Here is a 14,551-nt window from a genome sequence, read left to right as displayed (position 1 = left end):
TATCTTCCAGGGCTACTCGAATATTTTTTTATTGAATCAAGTGGTTTTCTTTAAACACAGAAATACACAAACTGGTTAATCTATTTGAAAAATAGTAGCAAATAACATTTTTTTGTATCTCACATATAAGAATATTATTTTTATTGGAAGAATTTGAAAAATATAATCCTCCATTAACGTAGATTGAGTTAATCTATCAGAACTGTAGAATCTAGTATTGTTCTTTCAAGGAATTGGTTCTACTGATACGATAAAATTAATTTATCCTTTGAGATAGAAACAAATGTATACCGGTATTCTATAAGCCTGAGCCTGTAGCGAATGAGTTGAAACATCTTTTTTTCGAATTTCCACATCATCTCACGAACGAGGATGAGACACGTTTTTGTAGAGAGAGGATTGATTTTATCATAATACATGCATAAGCCTTGAGCTATTGTCAAGACCATCCTCAGCAAAAAATCTATCCTTCTCTTTTCTGACTGGAAACTAGAGGATCGAATTTACTTTTCAGCCGCAAAATAATGATTTTATTCTACTATTATGATCAACTGACGATCATTCGCCCTCATGAAAGCTGGAGAACATTGTCATTGAGCCTAATCAGTTGGAGTCAAAAGTACAGATCATGAAAAACACTTGGTATGAGGATATTTTGTACAAAGAGGATCGTTGAAATGAGCTCAACTACGGTACAGCTCATATTGAGCAGTGAGCATAATTATAATAAAACTATCTTAAGCTACTTCCTCATCAGTTTAGTAGGTAGCTCTTATCATGCCAATTATTGCACTTGACTAGAACATTAAATAAGACTCAATTTTGAGAGCAGGATTGAACTCTAGAATCCAGATTTTTGTTGAGCAATAGACCTGCTTGTGGCACTTATCATTTACTTCTTCCTGAACTCTTAACCGGTCTTACATGTTCTCATTACAGGAAAAGAAATTGCCCGAAATTTTGCACAATTGTGCAAATATACTTGAATTACAATAATTGTTCTAGATATTGACGTATATATTGAATATATGACGTGTGCTAACTCAAAATCATAACAGCTTCGTCAAATCTTTATTTCTGGAAGCAAATTAAATTTCATGAATTTAAGCTTTTTAATAATTGTTTGCCAGGCAATAATTCCACTTCGCTTCAAAAATGTATTCCTTTTATCGTTATATCGAGTGAGCTAACATAAAATTATAACAGCTTTATGCATTTAAAAAAATGTGGAACCAAGCCGACTCTACTTCATGAATCTCAACTTCTTAATCATTGGTTACCAGACATTCCTTGCACTTGCTTTTCTGTATGGAATCGTCTAATCACTGTCATTAGTAACCACTGCTCATTTTATAGTAGTTGAACTCAGAAATACTGGGTTCTAATATTAGGTGTTTGTAACTGGGTTAGTTGAATGGATTATATGCATTGTAATTTAAGGATTTTAACGCCATAGAGATTTTTGATTTCATTCGTCATTTTATTGTTTTGCTACAATAGATTTCATTTTCAGATTTCACATATATTATTTCCCAAGGTATCTTACTTCTAGAATTTGATATATTAACAATCCTGATAATCAAGTTCATCTTCATTTGGTCTGAATAATCGTTTTCCAAAAACATCAAGAATACAACTGCACGGACATTTTGAAATTGCGTAATTTTCAAAATGAACAATTTCAAATTTTGAAGAATATCGAGTTGGAATTTCGTATCATTCAAAAAAAATCCAAAACTATATTTCATATTTTATAACTACATTAAAATCAAATTGAATAGGTGGGATATATTTGTTATTTCTATCTTGTTCAATTTTTGCCTATTACCTATATTGTTAGCAGTTAAAATCCAACTCCATTCCTGGATTGGATCAGTAAACATTTCTCTCATTCGATCCCATTCTATGGTACAGTGGATATAATTTTCTATCATTGAGATTTCAATGTTCACCTCTGAGATAAATAAATCAAAATATGTCACTTTGACCTATCTTAGTTGATTCTAATATATAAGTGAACCGTGAGATCGACATGATAAATAATTAGTTCGACCTAATTTTATTGAAGCCCTTCGAATTCTAACAATATCATTATTTATTTATCCCATTGAAATACGTATTTACAACATGAAAAGTAGTTCGGAAAATCGAGTGAGCAACCCATCCCAAATCTCTGATAAATTCCTCAAATCAATAAACTTGTGTCGACCTACCTCAACTGCTCTCATTTATTCTGAATTCATCAGTTGTGTGTCGTCAATATGACAAATTATTCCATACAACCTGTTCAACTCCATAGGAAACAAGAAACAACACTGTTGTAAAAATAATTATAATCAGGTTTGAAAAAGAGTGAATAACCAATGAATTCCAGCAACGATGTTGTAAAAAGATTCCGTGCAGGATCAAAATAGAAGTGGATAACTTCTAAATAAATAATTCCGGGAGCGTTTGTGTCGTTCAAACTGCTCTGATGACATCAACAGTAACTTATTTATTTCATTCCATCTCCAAAGTAGCCACTAGCCAGCATTCATTCACATGCAAAGAAATTTGAATAAATTGCAGCAAAACAGGATGTCAGTCCAAAGCGACCTGCTCCGAATGATAAACGAAAGAATTCACATTTTTTATTTCCTCTGCCAACCGAAATGTTCGAAGCATACTGAATAGAGAGGAATGCAGAAGTATGCTTCAAAAAATGATTCTGTTTCGGCTATTTCTCTTCTTTATGGTTGAGGGTGAAGATAATGGGGTCAAGGATGAAAATTGTGTGGATCAACGATAAAAAATATGGAGATCAGAGTTGAGTGCAACAGTCGAGTATTTCTCAACCTCAAGGTCAATTGAAGGTTGGTCATTTTTACAGGGATGAAGAATGCTAAATTCAGTAGAAGATGCTGTTTTGAAAATTTGTTGTCTACATGGTCGAGTTAAAGACTTTCGAGGGATGGATTTGATCAAGTGGATCTATTTTATTATGTGTTTGAGAGCTCTCTGTCTTTTAATTGAATGAATAAATTAATTACTTCTTCAAGAAAATTGTGAGATAATTCATTGAGCTGTTCGACAAATAGTTGTTGGACTTTTTGGGTCTTTATTATTTCTATTATACTGTATGAATAATAATAATTATTTATGTAGCCTACTGTACATACATGCATTACATTCCACAAATATTTCTCTCTTCTCTATCTCGAGTTCACGGGAGTAGAGATATTATCCGAAACCTTAGAAAATTTGTAATTTTGAAGTTCACTTTCAAGTTCAAGTGAACATTTTCAAGTTCACTTTACTCGGAATAGCCTCCTTAGTAGTAGAACAAAATGCAGGTTTTTTCTCTGACTCTCCTGTCAACATTTCTCTCCAGCTCAACGATAAACATGGACTCCCTCTCTCACTTATGAAAACCATTTTACTAACTTTTTGCCTCTATTCAACTTTTAATCACATAAGAGGATTCCAACAACAGCATAACACAGCATCGCAGGAGATGTTTCCTTGTGTACTAAAATGGTAAAAATTGGAATAATTTATTCACATTTCAAAATGTCACTAGTGCCTTTTCTTGTTCTCTACTCCAGACGATAATCTTCGGAATTCAATCATTGGATGTAATTTTTCCATGAATATCGATTGATTACAAATATTCAATTCCAATTTCGCAATAGGATTATGCATATCATAATGTGAAATAACAATAAACAAAGTCAATTCAATGATGTGATTGAAGAAATTGAAATAAAATCATTCATAGATAAAGTTGTGATACAGAGACTCAATTTTGTCCTGAAATACATTGCAGAACATGTAATCGAGATGAAAATATTTTAAAAACAAATATCAAACAAATCAAATGAGTACCTACGTCATTAATCTAATTAAAACTTGGTATGCCCACTCAGCATTTGTGAAAAAGTTAGTGATTTGGTACGGAAAAACACTAATTAGGATTAAAATTTACTCTGTTCAACAATCAGCTGAGTTTGATCCATCCTCTGAATTTTCCTCAATGACCAGAGAGATAACCTATGAATTAAACGCCAATAAAACACGAGTTAGTAATTTGATGCCTTTCCTCTCCCGTTGCTGTTCATTCATGCTTTTTCATCTCTAGTATTAAAGATTATTGATCAAAGATATATATGTTGTCTGTAGTTTGGATGCTCTGCCTACTGTGGGGATGAGCTATCTTGTTAGGTTAGCCTTCTGTAGGTTAACCAATGATTCATAGCTCCTTCCACCAGTGAGTATAGGATGTAATTACATTCTATGTAATTAATATTTGATATATTCATTTATTTATTTATTGTATAAAATACTATACTCATAATACAATTATGACATTGGAGGAAAAACTAGGCTAAGCCTGTACTATTTCTCTCCAAAAATTTTGATAAAATGTTAATGTTGTCCAAAAGATAAGGTTATATAGTCACACACTGCTTCGTCACTTGATTTTCGGTCCAGAAATGATGATTTAAAATTTTGAATTTTGAAGGTTGATTTTATACTCTAAATGAATCACAATAAATAAAAAACTTTAATATATTAATGGAATTAGTTCAGTATCACTTCTAATTAATCAGAATGTAGTTACATTCTATACTCACTGCCTCCACAGTATATTCTGCTGCTAGATGTTGTAAAGTATTTGAAATTTGGGTAGATAAAAATCCCTAGCTGAAGTACGAATAGGTCTGAGTAAAATAACTGGCTAATATCGCCAATGAGATAAAAATAAAGATTAGATAGCATCAGCTTGTTCTGGCTAAACGGTACAATAACCTAAAAAGGAATTGAAAGAATTTTTTGCTAATAAATATATTATTATATAAAATATTTTGAAGGTTGAGGTTAGGTATATACATTCAGTGATCGGCGACCTAACGATCGACCGAATCGAGCAATGTAGAATCTGACCAAACCCCTTGGCAGAGATCTATTGCAGCAAAACGGTATGCGATTTGAAAGAACAAATGGTCACGTGGCTAACTATTAGGAAGCATGAAATAAATATTAGTATATAGAATATTAACTAGCATGTAGAGAGCATACTTAAAAAACCTAATAAAAATAATTAAGTGTATTCAGGAAATAGGAGGTTAACAAGCGCATGAATACTGAAACAATTTGCATGCACCAATAGCACATGGCAGTTAATAGGCGGCAATAGTATGCCAATTCAAAAATATGTATATATATTTCTATAAATGTTTGGGATTTATGTTAAATTATTGTATAGTCTATGTTATAGAGATGGCCCGAAGGCAAAGAAATTATTAAACACACAACCTAAGTAATAATTTGATATTTTTGTACGATCTATTTGAACCTTAAATGGCGGAGGACTAGGATATTCAAATTTTATGTTAATTTGAAAGTCGGAGAGAAGAATTGAAAAAATTGAGGAAGGAGAACCGAGACTCGCCAGCCAAATGCCACCATGAGAGGACCCTAAATATTTTAGAGTGTAATACCTTGCTATAACTTGTAAAAGCTAAAGTTAGATTGAATTATTAAATTTCTTAAAAGACTTTGTGATGCTCTTATAAAGCAGAAGTCATTTTCAATTTCAAATAATTTTGTAACCCCTTGGAAGAGACGATTCCGGCTACCATATCCAGGACCACCAGGAGTTGGATCGACATCGGCGGCTTATAAGAAGATTTTGACACGTGAGTGAGAATATTGAATTAGTGATGGGCGCCCTTAGTGCTTCGAATTTATCTAATAATCAAAGCTAGCTCGTCGAAAGGGTTTTCTTATGAATTAAGAATTTAATAAAAAATACTTGCGCAAGTAAATATAGTATTAAAGGTATTTTATTAAAGGAGTAAATGAATCAGTACATTTCTGAAAATTCTATTGAATCAAAGAAGTATAAAGTCTAGGCTATTAAACATATGCATATGATCATTAATTTTTGCAATAATTTGCGATAATTTGTTGTAGCTCTAATTCACTAGATGAATTGCTCTACTTATTCCATCAGGTGCCGAATCTTGCACCCTGAGATAAAATATATATTCAATACAAAGAAATCTACTAGATACTAGAGAATTTAATATATATATTTGGATTATTAGTTGCCAATTTATCAAGTCGATCTTAAGGAACATATTTTTAATTGAATTGTCCAAGTCGACAAGTATTAGCAAGCTCATATCGCAGCTACATGCAAAAGGATGTATATGATTTTAGCATAAAGGCACATGGTAACGTTTCGTGCTATAAATCTAGAGTATAATGTTTAGCCTGTGATATTTTACTGATTTCAATTATTGTTCTATTTTTATATTATATATTTTTATCGCTCTTTATATTTTTTGCCTTGATCTATTTTTTGCATTATTTGTTAATATATGTATCAAATTGTTTATGGTGTGCAATTTATTTTAATTCCTCAACACTATAGTATAAGTATCATATTTATATATATTTATTTTTTTAATGAATTACAAGAGTTATAGGGGAAGCTCATACCTGGGCCTATAAAGATTTTTGAGACTGTATTCTATTGAAAAACCACGACCTAATTTTTATAATTATATATCAATATTTCATGCTCTACCGACTGATGCCAAGCAGGAGGCTAATCGTTATTTAAATATAAAGAATAACGTGACATAAAACATGCCGTACCAACGTGGGACTGATGATGAGAGCTGAGCTCATTAAATAATTATTTGAAATTAAGTCAATACCCATATTGAAGATAATAATGAAAGACAAGTCTAGTTATATTAAAATTTGTCGTGGATGGATAATGAAATTATAGATAACTTATATGAGTATTGAGGAAAACAGGCGAAGTAAACTTTGTATTACTTTTTGGGGAATCAATAGCTTTAAATAAAGAGAAATTATATGTTTTAAAGAAAATTTTATATTATTGTTATTGTAAAAAATATATGTTTTATAGAGAGAGATTATATTTTATAAGCCTAAACTGCTATTACTTTCTAGTCAAGAATATATTATGTATTTAAGCCGGTTGGAAAATAAGTCACAGTCTGTAAACTAGTCAGGAATTAATATTAAATATTGGGGGCGCTAGAGCATTATAAAAAACTTAAGTATAAATACCTTATTTTTTGGATATCCAAACACTTTGCACATAACTGTTTCACTGTAAGTCCCGGTTTGTGTCTCTTTTTTAAGCATTTTCGCTTATTATTTATCACTTTTTTAATTAGCATTTATCATATTTGACAATGAATCACACTCCCGCAAACTCTGAAGTTTCATATATGTACGGCGGTTGCACAGATCCCACTTTGTCGACTCCCAGCACATCAAACCCCACCATGGTAGATGCCAATACGCCACGAGAAAGGGAACCAGGAAGTGTCGGGTCGATAGTCTTCGATCCACAAGGTCTGCAACCTCTATCATCCACTCGAATCGACGCCGCTGACACACCATTGAATCAACGGATAGCAGAGATCAACTTTGAAGGGGGCGAGGAGCAGCCTGCAGAACCCGCATCTCCAGAGGCCGAGTCACATCTGAGCAAACAAAGTCTATTTTCAGTCACAGAGCTAGATCCATTTAAAAAGGTAATAATGGAACAAACTAGCAGTATGTTCAACATTATGTTACAAAACACAATGGATAATATGATGCAGGAGATTAAAAAAGAGAATGTGGCAATAAAAGAGGCAAATAAGCAAACAGTGGAACAAGGCATGAAAGAGACAGCAGGTGCTATAAAATCAGTAGAACGACGGTTGGATACTATTGAGACTAAAGTAGAGAATCATAGGGAAGAATTAAAAGCAATGATAAATCTACAGAAAGAAAGTCAGGATAAAGTTACGGCAGGATTATCGGAAAGGTTGGATACGGTTACCTGTGAACTCAACGAAAGGATAGATAACCTAACCACACAAATCACTACACCCATTCAGGATTTAACAAATAACATTCAGGCCAATTGCCATCAAGAAATCAACAAACAAATTACCGTTGCCAATCAAAATTTAACAACTACAGTTGGCAAAAATATTAACAGTATTAAAGAAATACAAAATAAACAGATTAATATGTCCACAAAAATGAACCAACTGCAAGGTAGCATCAATCAAAACACAGAATTCTGTAAAGCTTCAAATGGAACTCTACTAATTCAAAAATCCACTCTGACTCAATTAGATCAAGAAATAAATGCTAATAAAATTACACATAATAGTCAATGGCAGATGGCACAGGAAAAAATAACAGCATTAGAAAATCATATCCAACAAAGACCTCAAGGAATTCAAGCAGATAACATCAACTCACATAGTATATTGCAAGGACTGGGTAAATTTGATAATACTGATCGCCATTTGCAACCTCAACCATTCATTGATCAGATAAAATTAGTACAAACTCTTGCACCTACCTCTTGGAGCATGTGGCGTCTTCGTTTGACTAGTTTATTGATTGGCGAACCCCTGATGTTCTTTCGGAGTAGAGTCCATGAATTTACATCATTGGATGAGTTTGTAGCTGTCTTCCTGGAACAGTATTGGAGCAGAAGTAAACAGTTGGACGTGCTAGCGGACATCATATCATGCAATTTCAACCCTAACTTAGACGGTGCATGTACCACTTTCGTCACTGCCCTACAGTTCAAAAATTCTCAATTGAGCGAGCCCATTAACGAATCGGCATTAGCAAGTATTATTCTGAAGAAACTACCGTATCAAGTTAGAATGGCACTCGCCACACAACCCATTACTGATTGCAAACAGCTGATAAATCATTTATATGGCATACAGTCTGTGATGGCAATGTCAAACCACCGTTCAGACCAAAGATACACACAGAATCAACATAACTCAAAAAGTAATCAGTATAACACCCAAAATTATGAACCGGTATCATATGATCGCTACCGATCTGCCCCTCAATTTGAATGCCGCTATGAGCACAAGCAAAATGGTAACTGGAATAATGAAAATTTTCAAAATCGCACAACCAACCATTACGCCCAGCAGAGCAACCGCAGGAATTACTACGATGGCCGTGATCGATTAAACTCAAATGATGGTCACACTCAGAATAATTACAACAGAAATTACAAACCGCCACCTCAACAAGTAAGCACAAATTATACATTAGCGCATGCAACAGGATTAAACCAACAAAAAACACAGAAACCAACACCAAAAACCGCCGCCCACCATGAAATTAAAACAACCCGCAAACATCAACCCATATTAAGCATACTATTCCCCACCGAAGACCAATCACCGCCGGAGAACCCAAACAATCGCCAGGAGGAGACCGCCACCATGTACCTGCACACCACACCCGCGCATCATTCGACCCCACAGCAGACAAAGGACCCGGACCGAGAGGACAACATGCAGGACCGGAGGAGCGCCCACCACAAGGCCCGGAGACGAAAGCGCCCGAGGACACCGGACGGTCGACATCAGGATGGAGAGGATGGCATTCAGGAGAAGAGGTACCAGCATCGCAAGGCCCAGAGGCGAAAGAAGCGAAAGAAACGGAGGAACCGCCCGTGCGCATACCGGCCGCATGCACGCTTCAAGGGGCAAAGGAGGACACCGGACCGACACCGAGGAGGACAGGAGGAAGCCGACGGCATGCATCCGTGGCACATACGCTTCAAGAGAGCCAATCAGCAATGTGACCGGAAAAACGGATCAAATAAATGGGATAAAACCGAAACATGCATGGATGATAATAATAAAGTGGACTACGTATTGAGTTTGATAAAGGATAAACGGTGGCTAATAAGATTGGAAGAATTAAAAAATAATATTAAGAAAGTGAAAGTACCTGGATATTATGCTATTGAAAAGATGATAAATGTTTGGATATGGTGTTTAATGTTTGTTATGATGGCTGTGATATTAATAAAAGACTGTGTTGTGGATAGGATGAAAAATACTGTATTGTTGTTGTTAAATGAATCTACTATTGATGATTGGGAATTTAATATTACAAGAATGTTTGTTGTTGTGAGCCTACTAATTTATAAAGAACTGAAATCGAGAATTTTAAACGAAAATGAAAGGAAGGATGAGTTAAGAGTGCAGGATGATTGGAAAAAGAATGGATTAAAAGGAATTATCATAAATGAAGTAAGGAATTGTTTGAAAGAATACACAAAATACCGGGGTTTTATATTCATGAAGATAAATTATCAATTAGGACAGCCTCACCAACGGATAGCAGATAACCTAACCGGCCTAAATCATGTCAACAAACAGAATGCAAGAAGATGCAAGTAAATCACAACATTTCTACATGCTATATCGTCAAATTTGAAATAAATATGATAAGTAATCAAAGGAAAACACCACTATCAAGCCAATTACTGACCTTTCTTAATAAATTTAATATTGATGAAGCAACCTCGTGTTAACAATCCGATGTTTTTATTTCTCCCAACTGTCCAAAGCCTGCAACAAGCAAAAGAATAATTTTTAATTATGTAATTAAATTAATTACATCAAATAAAAAAGGACACAAGCGGGGATAGAATATTTAAAATTTGTAAATTACCTTTAAAGAGAAAAAATTGAGCAGTTAGGTTAATTGCGAGTTTCGACAACCAGTTATGACGTAAGCAGTATAAATGTAGAACAAGCAGTCAGCTGGCCAAAGCCACCTGAATCGAATGTAGCGCTCAACATATGATTATAAAAAGAAGTACTGTAACCCAAAAATGTTATTTCTTACTGTTATTTATTATATTTATCAGTGTTAGTATATTTATTTATATGTTTTATATTTATTACCGTTAGTTATGCCATGTTTGTTACCGAAAAAACCTAAAGTGAATGCTAGTTACCCAAAACCAAAGAGCCATTAGCAAAAGAAAAAGAAAAGTATTGTACCTGATGTATAGAAAATTACTTATATTAAGACCTAGGAATTACTATAAAATATAAGCCCAGAAGTTTTGTACATCGAAATTAATGTCTGAAAAGAATCAATTATGAGAATCAAGAAATGTGTGTTGTTAGGTTGGCGGCCCTGCGAGCGGCGAATTTGAAAATACTATGTTCTAAGCGTTGCAAGGAGGAATGTGTCTAGGGGATTATATTTAGGATATTTTTTGTGTGTTGAGGAGGAGAATTGTTATTGTATGTGATAGAGGCCTAAGGAGGTGCAGCAGATAGATCTGCAAACTGTGATAAAAGTCTGAGAGTATAATTTATAAATAAAGTATGGAAAATATCGATGTATTGAAGGGTGGATTTTCATTAAAAACATTGTGATTCTCAAATATTTTGAATTCAAATCCAGGGGCGCGTGTAATGTATTTGAAATTTGGGTAGATAAAAATCCCTAGCTGAAGTACGAATAGGTCTGATTAAAATAACTGGCTAATATCGCCAATGAGATAAAAATAAAGATTAGATAGCATCAGCTTGTTCTGGCTAAACGGTACAATAACCTAAAAAGGAATTGAAAGAATTTTTTGCTAATAAATATATTATTATATAAAATATTTTGAAGGTTGAGGTTAGGTATATACATTCAGTGATCGGCGACCTAACGATCGACCAAATCGAGCAACGTAGAATCTGACCAAACCCCTTGGCAGAGATCTATTGCAGCAAAACGGTATGCGATTTGAAAGAACAAATGGTCACGTGGCTAACTATTAGGAAGCATGAAATAAATATTAGTATATAGAATATTAACTAGCATGTAGAGAGCATACTTAAAAAACCTAATAAAAATAATTAAGTGTATTCAGGAAATAGGAGGTTAACAAGCGCATGAATACTGAAACAATTTGCATGCACCAATAGCACAATGGCAGTTAATAGGCGGCAATAGTATGCCAATTCAAAAATATGTATATATATTTCTATAAATGTTGGGATTTATGTTAAATTATTGTATAGTCTATGTTATAGAGATGGCCCGAAGGCAAAGAAATTATTAAACACACAACCTAAGTAATAATTTGATATTTTTGTACGATCTATTTGAACCTTAAATGGCGGAGGACTAGGATATTCAAATTTTATGTTAATTTGAAAGTCGGAAAGAAGAATTGAAAAAATTGAGGAAGGAGAACCGAGACTCGCCAGCCAAATGCCACCATGAGAGGACCCTAAATATTTTAGAGCGTAATACCTTGCTATAACTTGTAAAAGCTAAAGTTAGATTGAATTATTAAATTTCTTAAAAGACTTTGTGATGCTCTTATAAAGCAGAAGTCATTTTCAATTTCAAATAATTTTGTAACCCCTTGGAAGAGACGATTCCGGCTACCATATCCCAGGACCACCAGGAGTTGGATCGACATCGGCGGCTTATAAGAAGATTTCGACACGTGAGTGAGAAATATTGAATTAGTGATGGGCGCCCTTAGTGCTTCAAATTTATCTAATAATCAAAGCTAGCTCGTCGAAAGGGTTTTCTTATGAATTAAGAATTTAATAAAAAATACTTGCGCAAGTAAATATAGTATTAAAGGTATTTTATTAAAGGAGTAAATGAATCAGTACATTTCTGAAAATTCTATTGAATCAAAGAAGTATAAAGTCTAGGCTATTAAACATATGCATATGATCATTAATTTTTGTAATAATTTGCGATAATTTGTTGTAGCTCTAATTCACTAGATGAATTGCTCTACTTATTCCATCAGGTGCCGAATCTTGCACCCTGAGATTAAATATATATTCAATACAAAGAAATCTACTAGATACTAGAGAATTTAATATATATATTTGGATTATTAGTTGCCAATTTATCAAGTCGATCTTAAGGAACATATTTTTAATTGAATTGTCCAAGTCGACAAGTATTAGCAAGCTCATATCGCAGCTACATGCAAAAGGATGTATATGATTTTAACATAAAGGCACATGTTAACGTTTCATGCTATAAATTTCGAATATAATGTTTAGCCTGTGATATTTTACTGATTTCAATTACTGTTCTATTTTTATATTATATATTTTTATCGCTCTTTATATTTTTTGCCTTGATCTATTTTTTTTGCATTATTTGTTAATATATGTATCAAATTGTTTATGGTGTGCAATTTATTTTAATTCCTCAACACTATAGTATAAGTATCATATTTATATATATTTATTTTTTTAAGGAATTACAAGAGTTATAGGGGAAGATCATACCTGAGCCTATAAAGATTTTTGAGACTGTATTCTATTGAAAAACCACGACCTAATTTTTTATAATTATATATCAATATTTCATTCTCTACCGACTGATGCCAAGCAGGAGGCTAATCGTTATTTAAATATAAAGAATAACGTGACAATGTTCAATGAGTTTTCAGTTTACAAGAGGTGGAAGGGTCTCATTTCGTCAAGTTTCAGTTCATCAAGCACCCTATTTTGACCATTACTTGTGATACTGAAACAAATGAGAAGTTTAGCTATCAAGTTTTGGTTAAACGTCGATACATAGTCAGCTACACTGTTGCACACTAGTTGAAGGAGCGTTAGCGAGTTCTCACTTTTAACTTACTGAAGGCCGAAGTCGTTGTCCGTCTGTTTGTATCTACAATAACTTTTGAAAGAATTAATCAATCAGTTTCAAATTTTGAACACCAATTACAGGAACCTTTTTACAGGTCGAGTTCGTTGGACAACAAAATTGACTCACTCCTTCGACCTTTTTCAGGATATAAAAATAGCATTTAAATTGCATAAGAAAAAAATTGTTGCTATTTATCATTTCGTAGGCTGAAGAATTCATTACATGCAATTACTACAGATTTTCCATCGATTCATAACATTAGCTGAGGCTATTTGGGAGCTAGCACACAGACAGTCCTTCATACGCTGACACATGATTTCAGCTGGTGATATACAACATAATGCATTACTTTTACATCTACAAACTGATTCGGGTTGAGATATCAATGTGCGGTTTTCTTCATTCATTCTCTCTTGGAACTGTGCATTGAAATCATGACCACCTTCTCATTTAAAGAAAATTAATTTGGATTCATATGAGGGTCGAAGATGTTGAAGCGACAGAGTAATTATTTTCCATTTCAAATAGGATACCCAATGAAACCTACTGTCAAATTATGTTTGTTAAAGGAATATTACGCTGTTTCAATAATTTTCACCAATCTGTATAATTAAAAGTTTCGGGTTTCAAAGATTACAATACAACAGTATTCATGAGTGAGTTCTCCAACCCAGGGGGTAACTAGTTGAGGATTAGTGAAAATGGATTAGGGATGAATGTCATATTGGTGTAACAACGAAGGCTAGTTTCTCAAAATGTTTCAATAGATCAGTGGTTGTACCAATATCAAGTTGTTTTTTCATTTTATTGAATGAGAAAATTGATGAAAAATACTGTGTTCAAATACTGGCTCCTGATTTCGTCACTGATCAATGTGTTTCATTGTGTTGAACAGGCAGTGCGCATAACAGAGACAGAGCCGTTCGCAAAGTACGCCACCCAGTTGCTGCGCAACCCTTTCCCAGGATGTGCGTCGCTCATCTTCGCCTCGGACGAGTATTGGGCTTGTACCGCTCGCCACATCACCACTAATCTACAACATCAATCCGGTAACCAG

The 14,551-nt window shown here is 33.8% G+C and overlaps 2 protein-coding genes across 2 annotated transcripts in view; one reads left to right on the top strand and one right to left on the bottom strand.

The window, feature by feature from the left end:
* The window catches only part of LOC120351071 (alpha-1A adrenergic receptor-like), an 86,245-nt gene that overhangs the window by 51,910 nt on the left and 19,784 nt on the right, over window positions 1-14,551 (bottom strand). The window lies entirely within an intron of this gene.
* LOC111063031 (glucose dehydrogenase [FAD, quinone]-like) overlaps window positions 1-14,551 on the top strand; it is a 42,539-nt gene that overhangs the window by 24,102 nt on the left and 3,886 nt on the right. The window contains exon 2 of the mRNA XM_039425860.1: window positions 14,390-14,543. Within this exon, the coding sequence (XP_039281794.1) occupies window positions 14,390-14,543 (154 nt within the window). The remainder of the gene's footprint in view (window positions 1-14,389; window positions 14,544-14,551) is intronic.

The sequence above is a fragment of the Nilaparvata lugens genome, chromosome 4 (assembly GCF_014356525.2).
Source record: "Nilaparvata lugens isolate BPH chromosome 4, ASM1435652v1, whole genome shotgun sequence".
Taxonomy (NCBI): Eukaryota; Metazoa; Arthropoda; class Insecta; order Hemiptera; family Delphacidae; genus Nilaparvata; species Nilaparvata lugens.
Note: the sequence above shows the minus strand (reverse complement) of the source record. Positions and strands in the feature narration are given on the sequence as shown.